The 25373-nt window shown below is 44.7% G+C and overlaps 1 protein-coding gene across 2 annotated transcripts in view; it reads right to left on the minus strand.

The window, feature by feature from the left end:
* Positions 1-677: 677 nt before the first annotated feature.
* camsap2b (calmodulin regulated spectrin-associated protein family, member 2b) overlaps positions 678-25373 on the minus strand; it is a 28606-nt gene continuing 3910 nt past the window's right edge. The window contains exons 2-22 of one of the 2 annotated variants that reach the window (XM_076098101.1): positions 23836-24095; positions 18263-18442; positions 17199-17285; positions 13344-13485; positions 12041-12180; positions 10330-10420; positions 10076-10180; positions 9542-9611; positions 9167-9448; positions 7855-8578; positions 7592-7738; positions 7284-7515; positions 6856-7039; positions 6046-6769; positions 5027-5163; positions 4680-4894; positions 4497-4596; positions 3788-3847; positions 2963-3078; positions 2756-2874; positions 678-2667 (exon numbers count right to left, since the gene is read on the minus strand). In XM_076098101.1, coding sequence (XP_075954216.1) covers positions 2368-2667; positions 2756-2874; positions 2963-3078; positions 3788-3847; positions 4497-4596; positions 4680-4894; positions 5027-5163; positions 6046-6769; positions 6856-7039; positions 7284-7515; positions 7592-7738; positions 7855-8578; positions 9167-9448; positions 9542-9611; positions 10076-10180; positions 10330-10420; positions 12041-12180; positions 13344-13485; positions 17199-17285; positions 18263-18442; positions 23836-24095 — 4415 coding nt within the window. In that variant the 3' untranslated portion in view covers positions 678-2367. The remainder of the gene's footprint in view (positions 2668-2755; positions 2875-2962; positions 3079-3787; positions 3848-4496; positions 4597-4679; positions 4895-5026; positions 5164-6045; positions 6770-6855; positions 7040-7283; positions 7516-7591; positions 7739-7854; positions 8579-9166; positions 9449-9541; positions 9612-10075; positions 10181-10329; positions 10421-12040; positions 12181-13343; positions 13486-17198; positions 17286-18262; positions 18443-23835; positions 24096-25373) is intronic. The other variant, XM_076098102.1, reaches the window with a different exon arrangement.

Below are 25373 nucleotides of genomic sequence, written 5' to 3' on the forward strand. Positions count from 1 at the left end.
ATTCCCACAATCCACGCAAAACCAAATGTGAATTGTTTATAGGTCTAAATGCTATATAGGAATTTATAGTGATATTTTTGCATACAACTTTATTTTTATAAGATTCCATTTGATTAATTTATTAGACAATTGTCTCCAAGATGTGTGAGAGGACATTTTGTTTTATTATCCCTAACAAAGGAATAAACAGCTTTCTCCAATTCAAACAATGTACTGGAAACACTTTCTAAATTACCTCAAACATGTCTTTGGCATTTCTGTCTTCTATTTTCTGTTAATTATCAGCCGACATAGATACCAATATATCTGCAATGAGCTAATATTGGCTGATACATGGGCCCAGCTGATTATCCATCAATAAGATCAATATGAGGATATGAGGGAACATGTGCAGATTTTTTGAATAATATTTTATGTTATATTTAACTGCCTTAGGTCTATGGTATTCAGTGTCTTGCCACAGCAGGCTTCAGTAGTCTGCACAAAGATAACCAGCTACACTACAAGTGTCTGAGTCGCTCTGATGGTCTGTGTGTGTGCAGCCTACAAGGCACAGTAATGATGACACTTACCTATGTTATTTACTTAGCTCTTGTGGTGGTAGAAGGATATTATGTCAGTTTCAATGAGGCTAATATTCCACCTAAATCAATCAAGACAGGGATGTGAAACATGAATACTGTTGATAGCTGGCATTTTAATAAAGCTCAAAGTAATAGAAAAACAACATGAACCCATGAACAGTTGAGCATATTTAGTAAATTGAACAGAAAATGAATTCAGAGTTGGAAAGAATACAATGGTTTTCTCAGTATGCTTAATGGATTTCATACAATACCTCAATAAAACCTCACTAAGATTTCATATACCTTGCCTTTGCTTTCAACACACTTCCTTCAACGGCTGTACTGCTTCATTAGTACACACCTCCAACAGGTCAATGTCATTACAAAAAATACTTCTATATGCCAAAATATATATGTACAGTGCCAACACATGCGGAAGGAACATGTGATAAAAAGTAATGTAAAAGTAAAGTAACAAGCATGACGGTCCTGACGACAGTGGGCAGGGTCTTGGGGAAGCATCGTGGGTGAATTCATGTATTTACAATCTACTTTGAGGGTAAACAAGCTCTAACAGTTAAGACAACATCCACATTAAAGTGGCTTTTTAAGTATTTGTTAGTTCCAACTGCAACATGGTCGATGGTGATTATTCCAATTACTCTTAAACTGCACAGACTGATGACACAGGGTGGGACTTCCGTCTATATTCTACTACTGATGATCGTCTTACCAGTGATACTGTTGAGTGATCACACTTTTTGCATTTGTAGCATAATTAAAGGCCCCAAAGGACAACATACTGATACACATATGTGATAAATTATAAAAGCTACAAGCGGACTCGCTCATGGTGGATGGATCTGCCATCATATACAAACTTCACTTATATATACGTACAGTATATTATGTTTCTCTGAATAAAATCTAAGACGCCTTTCAGAATATCTTCAAAGCATTATCAAAATGAAATAAATTAAGAGTCTATAGCAGGTGCTTTCCAGAATTGTTTCATGGCGCTCCATATGCTCAATACTCTCATCATTCCACACTTTTGGAAAGTAATTGCAATCGCCAGCTGAGGTACTTTCCTCACTCTTCATGGCACTTCACTATACACACACACATACACAAATTTGAACTGTTTATACATTTTTCAGTCACATGTAAAAAAAAAAAAAAAAAGGAAAGAAAAGCAAGAACTAAAAAAACGTGCCTGTGTAGCGGCAAAATTCTCATAAAAAAATGCTGCCTCTACCTGATCACGGATCAGACAGGCCACCCTTGCAACAACCTGCCTGAGGGGGGCGTAATCTGATCCCAGACCTGCGAGTGCACACAAACTCTCCTTTATCACAACAGTCTTTTTTTTAACAGGTGCTGACAAACGCACACCGACACTCACAGCGCATCCAAATGACACAAAACAAGCATAAGGCCACACATGATCAACTTATAGAAACCAAAGTGCCTCTTTGTGAGGCGTGACATTCAGTGCTTCAGTGGTTCAACTAGGTAAGGCATTGGTCCGCCTTTTGTTTTCTTCTCCTTTTTTTTGGCACGTGAGAACATTGATACACATGCTGACAAGTAAACACTTGTGTCCCGTTTAATTAGTCCAGAGCGTAACAGTCAACTCTGTAACAACAATGTCTGTGAGGCCCACTTGTGTTCTACATTCCAGTTGTGAAATATTACAGTGAGACCATGTGTCCTTTTAATGAAAATGTAAAACTAACACACAAATTATCCTGTGCTCGTTCCAGAGAAGCGTGTCCAAATCTTGCCCGGCCGTCTGGTGCTACTTAGTGTGCAGTTTTTTGGGCGTGGCCTGCTTCTTGGTTTGCCACAGATGGCTGGCGATGGTGATGGCGTCCACACTGGCGGACATGGTTTTGGCCGGGATCAGGCTGAACTGCTTTCTGTCCGAGTTGTACTTATACAGGCCCTCGATCATCTTGATCGTGATGCTCTTCGGCCCGATGCCGGCCAGTTTGGTGATCTCCTCTGTCTCCGGGCAGTAGGCGTACACGGACCTGAACTGGCATCCGGCGTCACGGAACAGCAGAAGGAAGTTATTGGCTTCGGATTTCTCGATTTCCTGCACAAAACCAAAGAGAAAAGTCATCGTTTAGTGCAGCATATTTCATGCAGAAAAGCACAGACACACGTATTTGCAACACACATACATCAAGTATCTTGTTCTTCTGGCCTTCGTTGACCTTGCCAGCCAGGCAGCAGTGAGCCAGGGCATTCTGGATGATGTACTTGTTGGACTTGGCACTCGGCTCCTTGTATAGTTTAGGTCCTGTGGGAAGAAAGCCCGCGCATGAGATTGCAAAAATCTCTGTGTAAATCTCGACAAACTATGTAATAATTGCAGGTATGTCTTCTACCTGTGTACTCATTGTTGGAGGGAGTGGATGAGGTGGTGGAGTCGTTTTCCCAATCCTTCTCTCCGTTGCGACCATCAGTCGAAGGACAAGAAGAAAAACCTTCTGCAGAGTCCGGCCTGGAGACGATCACATACAGACCGACAAATGACACGCGGACATGACAAAAACCCACAACAAACACGAAAAGGTTGATGCACATAAGCATGTATGGAAGCGTACGCCGACAGATTGCACAAACAGCCATGCACACACACAGTTATTAAACACACACACAACACACACACACACAGAGAGAGATGTGGTAAAACAAGGTCAGACGTTGTGACACAATTCTCAAACCCTGCATTACATCACACTGAACCGACCCAGCTGTGCAGCGAGACACAGAGAGGCCTGTTCATCCAAGCAAAGTAAAGTCTCAGTGCTGTCTTTATGGTTTCTGTGAGGCATGAGATCAGGTACTTGTGGAGGAAACAGTAAACACAGCGGTGAAAGGCAGAGCAGCCAACAGAAGAGAAGAGAGCAAACAGCAGCCGGAGAACAATACTGCGAAAGAGCGGAAGAGGATACAGAGCAGGAGAACCGAGGCGAAAACATCTCAGCCACACAGGTCCCATATGTACGTCGATGCAGAAGCAAAACAACGGCAGTAATGTAATTTGTCAAATGATTTCACTGTTGACACATTCGTCTACTTTTTATGTGAGTCTGTGTTGAAAGAACGTCCGATGAAAAGCAGGCTTGAGTCACATGGAGCTAATTCTACATGGAGCCACATCCGGTACACTTTGTCTGTTGAATCACTTTTTTCGGAGCATTACTAACCTTCCCTTTCTTTCTTTGGGAGAGCTTAGAAAGAACGGGATATGGGCTAGTTTATTGCCTCTGAGGGACGCATGCAAAATAGAGGGAGAAATGAGAGAGGGATACAAGAGAATCAAGAGTGTAAGCCTCATAAAAGTCAAGACTTAACAATTAAGAAAAGATAACTTAAACATCACAAAACACCCGTGACATTAAAGCCACGGCAGAGTATATGATATCTGGGTGTCACAAATGAAATATGGGGTCGTGAAGTTTTAATTGTGGTGGTAATAAACTGAGGGACGGTGAACTGCACAAACCGACTGCAATATTACAAAAGGTAAAAATAAAATAAGTAATTCTGAACTACTTGTTGTAGTTAAACAGATATTATAAACATACATGACTCGTGTGATACTATGAGATCGATACTTCTTCTTCTACTATACAAGAATAAAATGCTGTTGAAAGGAGCTTAAAGACAAGATTGATGAAAATGGCCGGACAGCTTCAACTGTGTCATCTTGGTTGTTAGTAAATTATTACGTTACAATTGTAACATTTCTTTATATTATGTTTCCCCCTAAAACAGAGGCGTAGTTCTTTGGGTTTTATTGACAAATGCATGGTGCAGACAGAGTATTTGTGCTTCTTACATCTGTGTTTTGTAAATCAAGAGCAAGGTAAGAGAGTCTAAAATCCACGCTACAGGCACAGAGTGGGTTCTTACCTGTTGTTCTTCCTGTTATTTGGGTGGTCTCTGTCGTGGTCAGCCAGATTGAGAGACGCCAAAGAAACACTCGACACTGAGAATCCTCGAGGGCGCACCCCTGCAACACAAGGAACGCTCAAGCACGGCTCAGAAATGCAGCCAGAAGTGTGTGTTTGTGCATACGGTTTGTATGTTGCTCACCTGTGGCTCTCACAGGGGGCGTAGGCGACTCCATGACGTCCCTGTGGATGGACTTGGGCCGCGGCTTCTTCTTCAGGCTTCCAGATCGGGGCTTGATGACCTCGTCCATGTTCTCCTCCAGCTTGAGCTGGTTCCTCCTCAAAAACTCGTGCTTGATGTATTCCCTCCTCGCCTTCTCATTATCCTTCTTCTGCAGCTCCTCCTCGGCTTTCAACCTGGAGCAGGAGACAGAGGTACAGATTTATTGTGTGACTGCACACTCAAGTTCAAAAGACACACTGATGTGTTGATGCTACAGACACGGGGACAGTGTTAGCGTTGGCAAAAAGAGTCAAAGTAAAACAGACCGTGCAGACTCCTTCTTCTGCTCCTGGTCCAGCTCCTGCTGTTGCTTCTTCACCTGAGTCTCCTTCTCCCTCCGAAGCCTCTTCTCCAGCAGAGCTGCTTTCTTTGCTGCCATGTCCTCCTCCCCTTTCACATCATCCTGGTGTTTAAACGGGTGGGGAACACACAAAATAGATTGTACGTAGAGATATTTCCACTGCATCTTTAATACCTTCATGAAAAGCTGGCAGTCCTGTTAACTCAGCAGATTAATTATTACACAGTGTATTGAGTTATTATGACAAATAACCCCTTAGTGTGTAATCATTAGAATCATGTTGGTATTTTTGGTATTTAATGTGCTATAAGTGTTAATTACCTTCAGTCAACAAAGCTCTGACAGTTGGCTTAAAGTTGCCTCTCTATATTCTTTAAACAGCTCAACAGGCTCATGGGCATTGTACGATAAGGCTGTATACACTGTATTATTAACGAGAAGTTAATAATACAGTGTATATCAGTCAATATAATAGTTTTACTGCAGTGGTTCCAAAACTGGATGAAAGGGCCCACCAGGGGGATAAACCGAGGAGTTAAACTTCAGTTGAATAGCACTTTTTCACAGCAGACATTTTGACTTGTCAAAAATGTCTGCTAAAAGACGTGCTAACGTTAGCAAAAGACGTGTTAGCACGTCTTTTGCTAATGTTAGCACGTCTTTTAGCACGTCTTTTGCTAACGTTAGCACGTCTTTTAGCACGTATTTTGCTAACGTTAGCACGTCATTAGCTAACATTAGCACGTATTTTGCTAACGTTAGCACGTCTTTTAGCACGTCTTTTGACTGGAAGAAAAGATAAACTGGTGATCATCATGGGAACATCAGTCCAAAAATATTGAAAAGCCTGTCTTGGTCTTGAGTTGCAATGGAGTCTTGTATTCAAAGCCTTTAAACATGTTTACTCTATTTCACACAAAAGCTATTTCATGGATTTTCTTAAGACATTACTAAGATAAAAACAATTCTGTAGCTCCAACTCACCTTGAAGAAGAATCCACAGCACATCTTTTGGTCTTTTCCATACGTGTCTCCTCCTGCCTCTCCATCTCCTTCACCGTCTCCCGTCGTCTCCTTGCTGTGGGGTCGTCCTTCTGGAGGTTTCAGCCCAGACAGAGTCACCTCCACCAGGTGTCTTCTGTCCTGGGGGTCTCCCTTGACCCGGCTGCCTGTGGGCCCTTGGATCTCAGACACCGGTTGACACAACACCTCTGACGACTGTGTTTGCTTGACTTCGCCCTTTCTTTCCTCCTGTCGCTCGTCTTCCTTCTCTTTGGCTGCTTCTTCAGTAGACAGCTGAGGAGTGCCAGCACTCTTCTTTACCACTACGTCTTCTTTGTCCTTAGTGTTTTCTTTGTTGTCCTTGGTCTCTTCGTTCCTGCTTTCCAGAGGCCCCTCGTCGTGGCCCAGGTACGCAAACGGGCTATCCTGGTTTTGGCTGGGGGTGAAACGTCTTAGTCTGGGTATGCTGTCCACTGAGGTCTGGGTGTTGAGCATTCGACTGAAAGGTGTGACCTTCAGATCATTTGGTCGTGGAGTCCTGGGTGTCCTGGCATGGAAGGAGGCCGGACGGCGCTTGATGCCAGCAGGGGAACGGTTGGGAGTGCGGGGAGAGCCGGAAGAAGAAAGGATGGGAGACAAAGACCCAACCGAGCCTCGTCCTGATCCCCGGCCCGTTACACTGCTGCTACGCAACTCACGGAGCTGCCTGTGTGGAAGAGAACGCACACGGTCCTGTATGTGTTCACAAACAAAATATCTTTTTCTATCTTTTTCTTTGACATTAAGTGATACCTGTGCGGAGATGGAGCAGGAGGAGGAATGACCCAGGATTGTTGCTGTTGCTCTCTCATGGACATGATCGTCTCCTGCTGCTGGGCCAAACGCTGCATCTCTGTCTGCAGGAAGCCCAACGACGTGTTCAGCCTCTCAATGGAGCGAGTGTATTCTGTGAGGTCGATTTCTCCCGGAGATGCGCCTGTATCACCCACCACATTGCATGCACAGGTCAGTCATTTACCAATTTGACTGAACAACCAGATCGAGACTGCCTGATAAGGAAGTTCTCCCAAGCTGACTCTGTTGCAGTTCGTTTGTGGTCTGAAAGCAAACTGACCCACCACAGGACTTTATGATACGAAATGTGATTTTTAGCATACATTTCTACTTCTTCTGGACGTGAACTATCGAGTTCTTATAAGCAATCTGTAAGCAACACTCACCTCCAGCATCCTCACAGGGGGATTTAGGAGCTGCTCCGTCTGGCTTGCATCTCTCCGCCCGCTCCATGCTGCCCTGGTTGGTTTCCTTCGAGGCCGTGAGGGACTCTGGAGAAGGTGCTTCTGATGCGCCCGAGCTGGGGCTGAGGGGGGCAGTGATTCCTTTTCTTCTCACCACATTTAGAAAGGCTGTTCTGCCCATCCTCTGACGATGGCGGGTGAAAGCTGCTTCCACCTGTGACGAGAGCGACACAGTGTGAACATTTCTAGCTATACTACTTGGCTGTCTGTCTTTGTCCTGATCTTTTTACCTTCTTCTTTTGGGCTTCAATGGCTCTCCGTTTCTCCTCCAGCTTCATCCTCAGCTGAATCATCTCTGTGGCTATCAGGTGGGAGGGGTCTCTGGGGGAGGGCGTTACTGGAGAGGGAGATGTGATTGGCAAAGGAGGTGTAGACATCTAGAAAAAAAAATGCAAAGATCATTGACATTAATTCTATACCGACTAACTTCACTCCAAACTGTATTTCTGCCTCTGCGAGAGAGGGAATGAGTGACACACAATAGGACACAAACCTGAGAAGAAATGCTTTTTGGCAGGTGTGTATATGGCACATTGAGATCTGAACTCTCCGGTGTGGTTCCTCCACTACTCCTTCCCTCCAGCTTCCTGAACTTCTGCTCTGCAAAGCTCGTCATCCGGACCATGCCTCCTCCAGAGGACGAGGCGGGGCTGACTGTGTGGGATCTGGGGATTGTGGGCGCTGAACTGGGACAGGGGCTGCCCCTGTCGCCCCCGTCTCCCCTCTCACCCTCGTGGTTAGCATCACTGACTCCTTTCCGTCCTCCTTCTCTGCTCTTCTCCTCCGGCTGGTCAGGCAGAGGACACGACCGGGTCATGGCCTCACAGTCTGGGTCTATGTCTGAATAGTCTTTCAGGGAGGAGGAGTCCTCATCCAAGCTCTGGATGTCCTCTGTCCCCACATGGATGCCTGTGTCAACTTCATCTGTGGACACAGAGTTGGGGTCGTGGTCGTTCAGCTGAGCCTTAGCTGAACCCAGGTCGTCTCCTAGACCGTGGGCCCCTGAAGGGTCTGAAGGGTCTGAAGGGTCCGCACCGTGGAGAAAGAAGCCATTGTCTCCGTCCCCCACGCCCAGGCTAGCGTGGGGCTGTTCAGTGTCGTGGATAATCTTCAGGGCCTCCTCGATGCTTGGAGGACTTGATGGGCTGATGTGGCTACTGCGGTTGCCATGGTGATTGTTGGGGCTGTGGTGGCTCTCTGGGAGCCCATTGGAGTACCTAGAGACAGATTTGGGTAAATTAACCGATGATTGCTTAAAGTAAGGGTTAGCTTTAGGGGATATTTACGATCTCATCTGCTGGATGTCCTTCTCATCTTTACATCTCTTTGTAGTTTGAACATATTTTTACCTCTAACGTTAGTAGCAGAGCCCTGAGGTAACACATGGATTTAAGAACAACTTAGATCATTTGTGGGGTCTCAAAGCGAATAATCTTGTGTTTATCTATAAAGATTATATGCACGTTGAACCGTTGAAAAAGCAAATGACTGTAAACAGGCACTGCACTTGCTGCTGCAGGCACTAACGTGGCTATAACTATAAGTAAAGGCTAAATAATACACTAAACCTCCACCCACATATGCAAATTCAAAGTCTTTATTTTCCCACTGGGCACATCACATACATTTTCTTAGACTACTCTTACTCTCTGAAACAGTGTCATAAAATCCATCCATTCATTTATCTCGTGTATGAAAAATTGCGGAATGTCCACCCAAAAAACAACAAAACTGTCTCTTTAAATGATAATGTGGCGATGTAGAGGATAGAGGTTTAGTATTTAAAAACCACCCCTCTGCTGTACCTGCTTTGGTTCTTGACTGAGAAGGTGTTGGTCCTCCCGAGGGGTTTGTGGGAGGTGAACTCATCGTCCTCCTCAGATATGTGTCTGCTCTGGCCGTTTACACTGACGGGCATGAGGGAGAGGTGGCGCTTCATGACCCCTCGAGATGCATAGTGAACTTTGAATCCAAGACCGTCACTGCTGACAGAGCGGGCCATACCACCGAGGGAGGGAGCTTCACAGGGCGGCACTGTCGGGTCTCCGTCCAGAGGAATCTCAAAGGAGATGCCCCGACAGGAGGAGCTGAGGGAGGACATGTAGTGTTAGTTCAATAAGGAAACATCAGACCACTTCACGTCTGCTCTAGTAGGGCCACTGTGGAGTTCAGGTACCGACCGTTTTTCTTTGGGCCATGTCCCAACACAGCCCTCCACGTAGGACATGGAGGTAGACCTCTTCATTATACCTGTCACAGACACAGAGTAGCTTCTTACTGCATGTATTAAATCACTTATTTCAACAGTTAACGACACATGCTGCGGTGATCTGCTTTAGTTTCAAATTTGTACAGGGCTCAAATATAGCATACGTGATACTGGAGCGACTGACTGCATGTATGTAAATCAGCCACTAGAGGGCCTCTGGTTTCACATCCTCACATTCTTCCACTGTTCTGTATTCATGGCCCAGGTAACTGCTAATAGTACTGATTATGTCATATTTTTTAAAAGCACCACATAACTATGTATGGGCAAATTCAAGAAAGTAGAGGAAATACTGTTAAAGCTTTGTTAATAAGAATACCGATGCTCCTGTTGTATTTACAAACGAGGAACATGAAACAATACTCACTCGCATTGTGACAAATCTGGACGCATGATCACTAAAGAGAGATTTATTCACATCCCCAGCTGATAACAAATAGTTTACCCTGTGACGGGGCATTCTCAGGGCTGTCAGGTGTGTCTGCATAGCTCTGTGTGATTGGACTGGAAACAGGAGCCATATTTCTACAGGACGATACAGGCTCACAGGCTGCAGAGGGAAACATATGACAGATACTCAACATTCAACTGCAACCTCAGGATAATTAATAATGTAACCCTTTAGCATGCATATCATCATCATCATCATCATCGCAGTTAGCAATAGCATGCGGATGTTATTGTGAACTTGTACTGTACCGTTTGGATCAAAGACTCTGGGCTGTACAAATGAGGGTTTAACCACTTCAAACCACCAGAAAAGCTCAGCCATAAACACCAGGTAGTTACTCTGCAAAACCACACACACATACACACACACACACACCTTTGTGGTAAATATTGCAGTCACATATGAAATCATTTATTTATATCATTAACATGACATGTGTCTCTTTGCAGTCACAGCTTCTTCTCCCTGTGTCTCTGTAAAGATGTTGGTTGAGCTACAATCGCAATATCGTACAGCATTTTGACAGATCAGTGAGGTCACAGCCTGCAAACTGTTGCTAGGTGATGGGCTCAGGTGTGTGTGGTTGAATACTATTACATGTTTCATCGTCTGGGTGCTTTATTGTCAAAGCCCTACGCCTCTTGAAAACTGCCAAAAACACCATCTGGAGTTCAGTTTAAATATGTCACATGTGCACCGACGGATGCACAAAGCAGCGAGTGAGTAACTTAAATCAATGATGAATGCATTCATGTTATAAAGAGAGAGGCTCTGGGGGCTTATATGGATGATTTCGTCTGTAGGAAACCTCTTAGTTAACGCGCACAGATCAGTTCATTTACTTTCGAGCAAGAATAGACGTAAAAAGATGTAAATTCCTAAAAACTTGATTTCCATTTTAGATACGCCAGATAATACTGCTTAATGGCAAACGCAACATGTCTGTTTGTATAATATATGAAATGAATGGACATGCACACACACACACACACAGGATTTAGTGGGCAGGCTATGGGGAATGGGCAGCGTGCCCGTCTCTTTGACTGGGCTTCATGACCATTCTCTCCCTCTCCTCCCCTCCTTTGCCTACTTGTACAATTCTAGCACAATACACTCAATGCACAGTCACCATAAACAATATAGTGACTGAGAAAGGAAGGGAGAATTAGAGAGCAAAAAGTGCACAAGTGTAAAAACCGTCTGCTGTGTTGTTTTGAAGAATGGAAAGTCCCAGTCAGCTTGGACCGTGACTTGAATCTGAATGTTTCCACCCCACGCTCCCTGCATACTATTTACCCACACGGCTTCTAAGAGAGGCTTTTAAAGTTGTACAGTAAGTATTTTATTATTTAGAAACAAATGTGTGTAAAATGGGGAGATTGTAGCCTGAGGACAGAGTGAATCAGCTGTTGTTGTTGTTATCTTTGAAGTTCACAGATTTTACTGAAAGATAGAAACAGAGGATGTGGAGGTGGGGGGGGGAGACAAGGGAGGCAGGCAGAGACGGGTCAGGACTGTGAATCTCCTCTGAGCAGAATCTGTCCTCTCTCTGACAGAGGGGGCTGGGGTGTATTTGGCTTCCAGCGCTTGTACTAGAAAAGCAACGACACTCTGGAGCACACAGGCTGTCATATTCATTTAATATGGCAGCAAAGCAATACTCACTGTTGCAAAATGATCTTTATGTCCCTGCTAACACACGTGCACACACACACACACACGCGCACACACACACACACACACACTGACAGCCCCTTAGAGAACCAAGCCTGCTCACACACATTCATTATTCAACTTTTCCTTGCCTGACTCATTTTTGCCTATTTTAATGCCGCCCTAAATCTCCCTATTCCCCGAAACACTTTTCTTTCTTTAACTGAATCCACAGGGTAAAAATAACACTTTCCACAGCATCCACATACATTTCTTTGTTTTTCAATATTTGAATATACTCCTTACCTTTATAGATGCGTGTGCATAGAGCATGTCCTCCAGGCTGAAGTGGCAGCAGTGGTTGAGGTTGTTCCTGCAGAACTCCTGCACCAGCTGAAGGTTGTACAGACTGTCGGCCAAAGACATGGTCTCCTTGAGGCAAATATCTGCTCCGCCAGGGGAGGGGTCAGACACACAAGGGAGGGGTGATAGCCAGGCAGGAAGACAAGCAAAAGATAAGGCATAGTTTCTTTTTTGGATGAGGACAGAATGAACCTACTTTTCCCACTAGTATTTGCACCATATGCAGAAGCTGATTTGAATAACTCAAAATCCTTGAAACAGTTCGTGACACACTTCTTCAAACTCGTACTGGATGAATCATCAGGATGTTGATCCCCTGACGTTACTGTAAGGATGGCCCATGCATGTGTATAATATCTGACAAGAGGGAAAAGACCCGGGAAGGACAACCAAACATTACAGCAGCTGGTTTCTCTGGAATTATGTCATTCTGCACTTTACTATACTTCTTTATTATTCTTACAGTAAATCAATCTGCCAGCAAGAAGACCTAAATTACCCTGGCTTCCACATCTGGTCCACATGTGTACGAGCGCCCCGTGAGCTATATTCAATCCCGAGAGTCTCAGAGAACCGACACGAGAGTTGTTTATCTTTGAAATAGCAGCCAGCTACTCCTCTAACGGATCCCCGTCACATAACCCTCGTGACCAATCACAGCCCAACTCGGGGCATTTTTAGAAATGAGGGCGCAGCGAAGTTGAGAGGAAACACGTCTTTGTTCTCCATGTCTGTCCTGAAACCTCTCTGCCTCACAGTGTCTTTCTAGGTCAACATCCTGAACAATATCCTGCATTTATATCATTAAATGTGACCACAGAAAGTCCAAACAGGGTCCTTAATCTCTTGATTATGTTGTTCTTCGAGATAAAGATTAGTTTAGCCCACTGAAAACATTTCCTGTAAAAGGCTACTACGCTATTATTTGTTTTTATTGAACTGACTTCATTTCTTATTTATTCAAAAGGCAAAAAGCCCTCACAAAACAAGGGAAAGTTGATAATAATTATGCTCTTTGTTTGAAGCCCTTCATTCAAATGTTTGTCTGTAGTTAGAGCAGCGAGAGCAGAGAAAAGCCTCCTTTGTGCTGTCAAGTTGAGCCTCAGAGTCATTGTGGTCAGCTCATTCAATGCTATTTCTAATGTATAAGTGAGCTGACTTCAGTCTTTTAGTGTAATCACAGTAAGAGAGGGTGTGGCTGGTGAGATCAAGTGGGTGCGGTTACAGATCGAGGGGTTGGTCCCACCTTCCAGTCTGACGGCCTGTGGGCAGTAAAAATGCAGCAGGGTGGTCAGAGCGCAGCCGTCCGTGTTGTCCTTCAGCAGGTTCTCCACCAGGGGGAGCGACGGAGCGCTCCTCTGCTGGACAGGGTCCCTCCTGTAGCGAGCCTGAAACCATGGCAACAGCACAAAGACACCACATACGTGTCATCGGGGGTGTGGATATGAACAGTTGGCTTTCTTATTGTTGGTGCAATATCTGCATGAACACTTTTAACTGCATGCACCAGTGCACACACACACGACTCAATAACGTAGGTGTTAAGTTAAAGCATAGGGTGGGCTTCAGGCTCAAATAATGCATATTAAATTCCTCATGCAGATACAATAGAATTACATCGTCTTAAATGTAAAACACGTCAGCACTAATGTGCTCCCTGTGATTGCGTGTGAGGAGCAGTTAGTTCTCTAGAAGGAGAAAAGGAGCAGAATGCATGTAACAGATGAATTGCTTTCAGCACGACACGTCTCACGGGGGCGTGTGATTTAAAGGTTAATAATAATTTGTGTTAGTAGCGCATCCATCCTTTTCTGTTTCTGTCTCTCTAGGCCTGTAAAAACCACAGAGACGATACCACTGCATGTGTCTACAGGGCATCGGTACTCCCAGTTTGCCCATAAACACACAACAGTGGCATTTTACAAGAGATATGATGGAAGTTTTAATCCCAGCAGCTCTCACGGTCTGACAGCCTCTCCGTTTGTGCATTGAGCTCAGAGGAACTAAATGTTGTCCTTCTTTACATTTGGTTTGTAAAAACTGATTTAAGCCGATTTAAAGACATACAACCGAAGAAAATAACACTGTTTTCAATGCACAACACCGGCAACAGACATGCCAGATCAGAAACAAGAAAATGTGTAGCTAACAATACCGGGGCATCAGCATTAGTTTGTATACAAAAGATACATTGTCTTATTCCTGGTGTTCATGCTAAATATAGTTTCTGACCTGGGTGATGCAAGTTTAAAATAGTTACTATATCATTCGATGAGATTCCTATGAATGTGGAGACGAGGGTTGAGTTGGGAGGTATGTGACCAATGCATGATGGGGCTCAGGGCCACATGCAATTACAATGTGAATGAAGGGGTGTGTCCTGGTTTTGGGTTAGACAGAGAGGAGGTAGATGGTGGCGGTTGATGAACAGGAGTTCTTCAGAACGGATGGACTTACAGGTACTAATCTCCAGTACCATTTGCTAGGAGACTTGATGGTGGATGATGATTGGACAACAACAGAAGAGAGTGGGAGAGGCGTTAGGCCGACAGCAGAACACGTTTGGCTACTTACAGCTGAGACTGCATGAGAGTATGAACTCCGATGTGCATGCGACACCTCTGCACAGTCCTCTAAATGTAATCATCTTGTCAATAACTTCTTACATATAACATTTCTTCTCCCCTCCCAGCCTCTACAATCTGCCATAAAAAGGTGCTCAGTGGAATTCAGTCTCACCTAACAAACAGCCTTTTTGTCTTCAGGGAGTCCATTAGCTGAACTATTTCTAAGGCTAATGGTATTATAACTGCACACATGGAAATATTTGACTTTTGGTTAAATTGTTCTCCTGATAATACTCGTTATTTTTTAAGAGACAGACACTTAATGGACCATATCTAATTATAAAATAGGACAATTTTCCCCAAGGGTCACAAATATTCCATCATGAGAGAGGCCCAGCGGAGCTTTGAGCTAAAAGCTAACAGGTTAATACGAAGCTAAGATTCAACTCAGATCAGTTGTCAAAGCTACAAGCTTACATTCACACTGTATCCACACACACACACACACACACACACACACTGAGCACTTAGTCATAAGACCACAGTTAAAGATTCTTCACACTATCCCAGAATAGACCAGACCAGACTGAGAAGTGTCTTGTGCTCATCCATTAGTGTGTGTGTGTTTGTAAAGGCATATATGATCTCCTCTAAGTACGTCCCACTCAGTGAATAGTCTTCTTCTGTTGAAGCTGATAATGCAGAGAGGGAGCTGTGTGATGGAGCGAGCAGTAGGAAAGCAGCTGACTGTCACCGAGTGTACAGCGTAGTCCTCGCACTCTTAAAGAGACCTCCTTCTTTCCTTTCCTTTGTTCCTTGTTGCCCGAGTGTGTCTATGTGAGTCGGTGTGGGATGGGTCACATAGACCATGTGTATTATCAGCTTACAGAGCAATCGCACTAAGGCAGTGATCACTCTCACAATACGGCACCAAAACAAGACGGTGGGGGGGGGGGGATGTGCCAAGAAAGTTCCACAGCAGATAAGAGATTTAGCTGCTCGTGACATCCTGCAGCTCTTTGATAAGAAAATCATTTTTCTCCATTTGACGGAACAGAGACACACTCACCATGTGACCATTTTACAACTTGTTGTATGCAAACAGTTCAATCTATGGTAACGGGTGTGTATGTCAGCCATGCCTTGCAGTGTGGCTTTATGGACGGTAATGTCGGTCAGTCCAGACTATAATATCTACTACTACAACTATATTTTCAACTATCGGATGGATTGCCATGACATTTTGTACCGACATTCATGGTGCCCAGAGGATGAATCCTACTGACTTTGGTGATTGACTTAACGTTCATGGTTTTGAGGGAAATGTCTCGACAACCAGTTGAGGGCCTGCCATGAGGTACAGATGTTTATGTAAATCTTTTTGCCTGATTTTTCACCCAGCGCCATCATCAGGTCAACTGTAGTTTAGGACCAAATAGATGACATTCAGCCTCAGCTATACTTTGTGTTTAGTGCTCATTTAGAAAATGTTAGCATACTAACATATAACATCAGCATGTCACTGTGAACATGTGGCCGTGCTAGCATTAGCATTTAGCTCAAAGCACCCCTGCGTCACAGAGCAGCTAGCATGGCTGTGGACGGTTAGCACGCCAGTTAGCTGAAGCTATCTCTGAAACCACCCAGGTCGACACATTCAGCCGAATCAGAGTTTCAATCAGTGTTTACCTCTTTGATTTGGTACTGAATTGCAGGAAGTTTACTTTCTCGTTTCCTATTTGCTCTAGTTCTATTTTTTGCCTGTGTGCATGTACACATAATACTTATTTTTCCATTTTTGAACCGTTGTTCACCCTCTTGTCTCTGATTTAAAGTACCGACCCTAGGCGAGGGTCATGACCTGAGTGAAGTGAGTGGAAGAGGACGGGAGCTGACGGCAGTGTGTTTGTCCCAGCAGACCGACTCGTTGTGTCACATGGACCTTACATAACTACGAGTCCTGCAGGATGACAACACTGTCTCTGTCTGTCGCTGACTCTTTAGCTACAGCTGACAACGTCCCCGAGTGTCTCTCTCCATGTCTCCCACCCTGGTGTCATTTCTCCCTCCCCTTCCCCTCTCTCTGATTTTCCCTCCTCACGTCTCTCTCTCTCTCTCTCTCTCTCTCTCTCTCTCTCTGTGTGTGTTTCACATTTCTTTCTCTCTAACAGCAGTGTTTTGCGACCCTTGCCAACATGTCTCTGCAGCTGGTCGGAGACTGAGCTCATCTGTTCCTCTGATGTACAGAGCTCTGTGCTGTATGTGTGCGTACATATCATGTGTGTCTGCGTGGGCCTTATGTGGAGAAGCAGAAAATGCATCTCAAAACAAAAGCTAATCAAAAAAGTCCTGTTTCTGCTTTTCTTGCTGTTCTTAAAAGGAATATTTTAGGAAATATTCGTGAAGAGTTAAATGGGAATATTGATCTTCTCTGAGCGTGAAGTGCAAAGCCGGAGCCACCGGATTAGTTTAGTTTAGCCCAAAGACTGGAAATAGGGGGACACTGCTAGTCCGGCTTTAGTGTTTGTTCTTACTTTGTGTGTTGTTGAGTTTGACTCCTGGAGGGAGTCCTCTCTCAGCTTTTGCTCTTCAACAAGGATGTCCCTCAGGTGTTCATTCACCTGGAGAGAGAGACAGGCAGGCAGACAGACAGACAGGTAGAGGACAAATATCAGACAAGTATTTTGCTGACTGAATGGTGAGTCTGTGATGGGAAGAGGATGAACTTGAACATGAGCACAAGAGGATTCACACATCAAAGAAACATGTTTCACCACCACCTCAGCCCATTAGCCCCTGATGCTAAATATCACTGTAACCTGATATACAGCACACAGCTGACTCCCAACTCAAACACACTGAGAGAGAACTTTAAAGATGACTCTAATAATATTTTTTTTTTCTTAAAAGAGTCAGAAATAATGATTACTGCTTTTCCGTCTTCAAAGGTTCTGTACAAACAGTGATGTAACATTTTGGCTTGAGGATGCACCGGGTCGCATCAGCCAATCACAACCATGTGGTTTTTAATGTGCGTGTCTGCAAATGAATCCTGCATGTGTACCTTCCCGTCGCTGGACTGCAAAAGGGAGAATCAAGCACATGAGCTTCTTCAGCAAAGAATGTCAGCGACCATTGTACATTTAATTGACTAAATCATGCCTTGCTGGGGCTTGTTTCATTATTTTAATTTTAAATAGGTCAACATCATATTTCAAGACAACTGTGTCAAAATTGCCTTAAAGTCTCCTGCAAGATCAGAGAAAGCAACTTGAAGTGACCGTAGGATGAAGAACATTAAATCAGAGACTTAACTACTGCCCTCTGAAAGCTTTACTCTCCCAATCCTGCTCGAGCAGACCAGAGGAGGTCAGACTGAGTCGGTTATCTCTTGATAGTTTCTCTGGCATGATTATATGTGATTGGTGCCAGTTCTCCATCAGGCTCTCTTGCAGTGAGATTTTGAACCAGCGATGGAGGGATTGAGCGCTGACACAGTTTCCAGCACCTCTTGTGTCTGCTATATCCGGAGTGAAACGAAGATGTGTACAGTTGGTATCCTCCGAAATGAGGAGTCTTTGTGGTTTTGTGTGCGTACCTTGTTGATCCAAGTGGCGATTGCATCCTCGGTGTCATAAGGCAGCTCCTGGATGTGTCCGTCACCGTGTGAGGGTTCAGCGGAGGAGCACCTGTTGATGCAGGTCATCACTCTCTCCACGCTCACCATCTCCACAGTATACGCCATCATCAGGGTGTCAATGAGCGCCAGATGGGAACTCTGTAGAAACATAAGAGCGACGTAAGGATTACATTTCACTCTACCACTTCTTTTCCAAAAACATCAAACTGACAATTAAAAGGCCTGACTTTATATGTCCATGTTGTGCTTCTTTGTGGATCATATTGACTGCAGACGTTTTCTAATTCAACAAACCGACAATGAACCCACAGTAAATCTATCATGCTTCAACACTCAACAGTTATCATGTGATGTCTACTGAAGCAGTATTGTGGACACCAGCTGAGATGTCGTCTAAATGGGATCCTATGAAGTGTATCTTGAGAGAATAGAAGCTTCTGTCCAACCCCTCTGAAACACACTCCTAAAAGTCTGTACATGTAGCACTACTTTTTAAGTGCACACGTTGCATAATGTGTTTTTTTTACCAGCCATCAACACCTACAGCGCACAGAGCTTGACCTTCTGCTGGCCTTTCTAATCCCATTCCAGGCCGGTCAGACCAGCAGACCTCCCCTTCCCTTTCCTGTCACCCCACCAGGTCAGCTCAAAAGCACTTACGCGTACTCTGTGTGTACACGTGTGCAACCTAACTGAACAAACAACCTAAAGTCAGGCGCTCCGTAATCCAGGTGACTTGAAATAAGCAGTGCGACCTCGTCCCACCGCAGCCTGTACCGTCAAGCACAGGCCTCTCTATTCATAACCACGGAGCCTCTTGTAACAGCCAGTGTGACCGAGTGTTTCCCCAAGAAACCAACAACTGATCCAGCGCTACGACTCGGCGCTGGTGCCCAGCGACTGACAGTCTAAACAGACAGCGTGTGCCGAAGTAATATGGCTGTTAAAAACAAACTCCTCATGGAAATAACTGCTGAGAGACCTGTGTGTCTGAAATAGAGAGGGTGCAATCTTATTGTACGCTGGACAGTTGTTTGGAGACATGTAATGCTGCTGGACATGCAGAATGTAATACCGAACGCTACAGCTGTAGTGTATTAAATGGGTAAAAAGGATTGTTTGGATTGCAGCCTGATATTGAACTATGAAACAGTCTGCAGACACTGTTTTGAATTCCTGCATCTTCAGGATATGGCCAGATGTTTAACATTGCGCACATTCTCATCCAGAGGTACAAGAGCCGGTCTGACTGACAGCTGGACTGACAGGGAGACAGGCAGGGAGACAGACAGAGGGAGAGACAGGCAGGGAGACAGACAGAGGGAGAGACAGGCAGGGAGACAGGCAGAGGGAGAGACAGGCAGAGGGAGAGACAGCCCAAGCAGCTTAGGCTGCAGCTGAAGATCCAAAAAAACATGATTTTCATGAAAAGTTTTTTCTGTGATTGAAGCTTTTCTGAACTAATTTGCATAAGCCCCCCCCCCCCATAATCTTAAATGTTGTTAAGCAGCTTGTGAAGGTGCGTGCACATGTGTGCGTTCAGAGCATTGGGCGAAGAAGCCACATGAATTTAAATGGTACTGACAAGTCATTTTGTTAATTCATGTTTCATTGGGATTTCTGTAAATTATCATTTGCATTAAAGCACAAAATATGGATCACAATTTTGTATGCCTTTTATAGTGGGATGTAGAAGTTTCACCATCATTTTACAGTGTGTTTTGTACATTTTATAAGGGACTGTATGACTACATGTTTGGGAGAGCAGGTGAGGGTCTTTTAGAGTAGTATAATAGAAGTACTGTATAATAGTTACAGCGTGTAGAACCACAACTAGTAGCTTTTTAAGGAGCCAGATTTTTAAACTTTGGATAGAGTCAGACTTGTTGTTTACATTTGTCTGATAAGCTAAGCTAAGCTAGCTCAGTAATTAAAACACAGACATGAGGCATCAACCTTCTAAACCAACTCCCAAAATGTGAGACCAGTCCTTTAATAACACTTTTTAAAAGTGAAACATGACATTCAGTCCCAATCATTTTCATACAATATAAAATGTGTTATTGCTCCCATTATTATTACTTATATGATTATTATCTAAATGGTCGGAGGACTGAAACGTTGATGCTGCATCTACGTGTGTGTGTAAGACCGTGTTGTGTAGGTTTGACTGTGTCACTGTCTTTAATAGAACATTGTATTCAGATCTAACATGCATGTGTGTGTGTATGTATGCGAGTGTGTGTATGTACATATGGGTGTTTGCACGAGAGACAGAGAAGAGGACAGACAGACAGACAGGCAGTACATGGAGCCACTGCTTACATATCTACAGACTATCCAAAGACAAAAAACACTATACTGTTGACACTACCTCATGGATTTAAAAGCCATGTGCTGTCCATTATCCCTTCACAAAGACCTTTGGGGTGTGCGTCTGTGTGTGCGTGTGCGTGTGTGCACAGAAGCAAGTCTAAACCACTCAGGGTGACAGACGCACCTTATAAGGCTGTGGAAATGGCAGATGCTGGTCATAAAGAGCTGTAAAGAGCTGCAATGCTCACACATGCACACCCTCGAACAGGAGCATCAGTATTCATCACTACTGTTGTATGGCTGCGTTAGTGTGTGTGTGTGTGTGCCCTTGATCAAAGGCGTCTATAGGAAAGCACAATACAGCTGAGCAAACAGATAATCAAAGTAACCTCTTTCTCCACAAACATCACAAGGGTCCGTTCAACGCAGGTACGTTCTGAGAAAGTGGTTTTATTGTACAACTTTACAGCTCCATGTCTGGCTCTGTTGAGATGTTAGTGTGTACCGTTTGTCCAAACTGCCACTAAAAATAATGACCGCTGTCGCCATCTCCCTCACACACACACACACGTCCATAAAATCCTCCAAATCCCTCAGCACTATTCGGAAGGAGGCTTTTAGTCGAGGGTACACGCCCCTCTGCAGGAAAATGTAATTACCCCTACAGCTCCGTCACTTTCTCATCTTAATGCTTTAACACTTAGAGGGCGGCGTGGGCGAGGCAGGAGAGGAGTCGCAGAGAAACATGGAAGTAAAGCGAGACAAGGACACACAGGTCTTGTGCACACTGCTGGAGGTCTGTTTGGAGGTGTGTGTGTATTGTGTGTGTGTGTGTGTGTGGGGGCTCTCATTTGTGCACCAGACATGCTTTGACTCACTGTGAGACCCCACCCTCCACAGTGCTGCAGTGGTGCACATCACGTCTTCCTCCTTTCCTCTCCTCAACCCTCCCTGCTCTCCATGTACTCTGTTCTTCTCCTCTCCCGTCACCTCCTCTTTGTCCCCTCCTCTCTCCTCTTTCCAGATGGCCATATTAACAGTGGGCCTTTTCCATTCGTTCTCTGGCACACACATGTCCTCCCACGCGCCAAAAAGGCAATACCTTACTCTTCCCTCCTCCATCTTTCCTTCCCTCCTCTCCACAGCTCTTCCCCCTTTCTCCCCCCTTCCCATTCGTCCTCTTGCAGACTTCCACAGCCACCTTTCCTCTCTTCTCTTGCTCTGCTTTCCTGCTTCCTCCTGGATCGCAGCCAAATGGTAGCCCCCTAAATTCCATCTTCCTCCTGTTCCCTCCTTCTCTCTCTATATCCATTCGCCCTCTGACAGACTGCCACGCTCCTCCTCCTCCTCCCTGACATGAGTTATTCTTCTGTTGCACAGTATTTGGAAAACCATGAGGTCATCATTTTCTCCGCAGATATACCATAACCCAAAATGAAAAGCCTCGACTTCAGCCTGACTGAAATTATCCTGCTGAGTCCGCAAATACACACACACAGGCAGTTCCTGTACTTTGCAGAGGCAGTCTAACGAAGTACGAAGGGCACAGAGCAACAATAAGGATGGACAGATTAATGCCTGTTACACAAGCGAAGGGCAGTAATCACAGGGAGTCAATAGGCTTTATTTTTCTACTTAACACTGTCACTTAAACTGCACGCTAAATCACCTGCATGCACACTGAATCACCCAGACAAAGAGAGCGATGTATAAATGCCCTTTTATAGTGGAGAAAGATCACGGGATCATTACGCGCTGCATGTAATCGCCGCCCATCATTCCCACCTTCACAACATCCTCGATCAATGAGCGATGGAGCACAAGCGGCCGTAAACATAGAAATGCCCTCGACTTGTGACTTTGAATTATTCTCTGGAGCCGTAAAAAGGGAAAGCACAAGCAGAGGGCGAATAAAACACCGGCTACAGCCCGAGACCGAGAAACATTTGTGGGCACTCGGTGAACTATGATTAAGCTTCGATTAAATATTCAGGAGATAACAAAGTCCCGGTCTCATTTTAATCCACACAGATAAGAGTTAGGATGAGACGGAGGTAGCGGGAAGGAAAGGATTAAAAAAGAAAAGAGCGTGACAAGAGATGGAGAAAAGGTGCGCACACAGGCAGTTCCTCTACTACAGAGGAAATCAAAGAGTTGAGGAAAGAAACAGTAGGACAGACAGACAGAGAGAGAGTGGGAGAGCAGGAGAGGGAGGGAGGAGAGAAGAGAGAGGGTACACTGCAATGCAGACACCTTTTGGCGTCAGCAGAAGTGCCGGTCTCCAGCCATGCGTGTGCTAGCAGTGTGTCTGGATCTGCTGCTACAGTCTAAAACACCACCAATCAACGACACAATCGAATCAGCAGAATTGTGTTCTAGAGCTTCAACAATGAGCTCATCAATTCATTAGTCCATCAACAAGGAATTATCGACGGCTCGATGATCATTTTCTCAGGCAACGATTCCCCAAATGAGTTTGTTCCAGCCTCTCTGGTGAGAGGACTTTCTGCTCGTCTCTGTTTAATGTAAGCGTAAACTGAATATCTTTGGGTTTTGTCTCTATTTTCTCATATTCTATAGACAAATCTGTCTAATCTCCATTAATCAAGCATTTTCATATTAAGATCAGTCAATGATGAAGATAATTGTACGTTGCAGCCTTATTATGTTCTCCACACAGTATCGACAGCATACTACTAGAATACATAAGGCATGATGGCCCGGAGCCTCTAATGAGTAATGGGTTGCTATAGGAAACCCGTCATTAACGGTTGTTTTGCTCTCAACAGGACAGACCTTGGAGGACGGTCTAACAGTTGGACACATGGAGCCGTGCACTCAAACACACACTATCGTATAACTGACTTACTCCCCATGAGGGGGAAGACACAGCAAAGCACACAGTTACATCTGATCATCCTGATGGCCATCTTTAGCTAGTTTCTGACATTTTATAGACGATTAATGAAATTGAGATTATTAGTTGTAGCCCTGGTTTATATGCGTATACACTCACGTGTTTGTGTGTGTGTGTGTGTGTGTGTGTGTGTGTGTGTCTGTGAGCATACGTGTGAATTTGCAAGTGAACAGACGGAGCTCTAAAGCCAGTGATCAAAAGGATGTATACAGAAAGAACCACGAGTTACAGACTCAACTGTGAAAGCAGCATAAATACCAGGATGTGTTCAGTGATGTCCTGGTGCATCTCCACTCACCATGTGTATAGGCGTGCCGGTCAGGTCTCTCTCAGTGACCAGTCGGTCCTGGTCCGTGACGTACAGGCCTTTCTGCGCCAGGGCCTGGATGACAGCGTTGTGTCCCAGTAACGGTTTGACAGCATCGCTGCGGAGGATCAGGCTTCCCGCCCGGCAGTAGAGCTCCGCGGACTGGAGCAGGCAGGCCACCGGAGGCTTCAGGTGCTCCTGGTTGTACTGGTCCCGGTATAAAGGCTCCACCAGCTCCTCTGGTACTGCGTCTGGAAAAGACACAGAGAAAGAGAGAGGACACATGGGTGAGATATCATTTTGATCAATATGATGCTTCTCCCGTCCTCCTGAGACACCACCGTCGACAGAGACGATAATAAAAGCTTTGCCGCTATTGTTTTCTATATTTTACTGTCTTTTTTGTTACTATGGCTACATACATTGTAACTCAGAGCCATAACCAGCTCAAAGCTGCAACAGTATAATCACACACACACACACACACACACACACACACACACACAGAAAGGATGGTGTACACCACAAAACCTCAAGAACATCATGAGTGAAAAGTATATTTTCACAAAAACAAAAGCCTGGAATGAGGCCATTTTAAGGGTGTATATTCGTTGGTGCTTATCTGACTGAAGATCCACACGGGACATCTTGTGAGCACAAAGCAACAGTGTGTGTGGGTGTGTGGGTCGTGAGTATGTGCGTGTGTAGGTGGACGTGTATGTTACAAAGCATGGAGCACCTTCTAATCGAGTTACCTCATACAGTAAATCTGATTTCAGGGAAAATAGCTGAACACACACAGCTACACTTCCAGGGCTAACTCACTCTTTCCTTCCTTCTTCACCAAACTGTGTTGATGTAAACCACATGTTGTGACTCAGAGTTATACAATACTAGCCATCAGTTTGTCATTGCATAACATACTCTATCTATGCACCTATATCCCATGTGTGTCAGGCAAGTAAAGGAATGTGTGTGTGTGTGTGTGTGTGTGTGTGTGTGTGTGTGTGTGTGTGTGTGTCTGCATGTTCCAGTGTGAGTGTGTGTTCCTGGTGTGTGGGGTCATTTCCTCTCTGTCTGCCTCTGAATCACACCGAAGGAAACAAAAGACGTAAAAGGAATCTATCGCAAAGGTACAGCTTTCTGCTCGTCGATCACTTCGAGGTAACAAAAATGCCGAGACAAAAGAGCTCAACATAACGACATGATAAAAATGTAACATTTAAAGCTCAAAACCCATTAAACTTGTGATCAAACATCTGCAGTCTTCCAGTGGCTGTGGTTAGTGCAGCTCTCCCAGGCCGAGATATTTAAAGCAACAGGCCGATGTTCACCCACATCAACAGCTACTTTATAACAAGCTAGTCACAACTATTGCATTGATGCTACTTTTGTCAGAATGTTCATAAAGCTACAACAGCACGGAGAGCAGGCTTTTCTAGAGTTCATAAAAATCTGCCTCGTCAAGTAGAAACCCTCTCCTTTGTGTTGGCCATCAAAGAGGAAACAGACAGGAAGTAGCTGCCACA

This window comes from Anarhichas minor, unplaced genomic scaffold (assembly GCF_050575085.1).
Source record: "Anarhichas minor isolate MPS153535 unplaced genomic scaffold, ASM5057508v1 ptg000024l, whole genome shotgun sequence".
NCBI classification, from domain to species: Eukaryota; Metazoa; Chordata; class Actinopteri; order Perciformes; family Anarhichadidae; genus Anarhichas; species Anarhichas minor.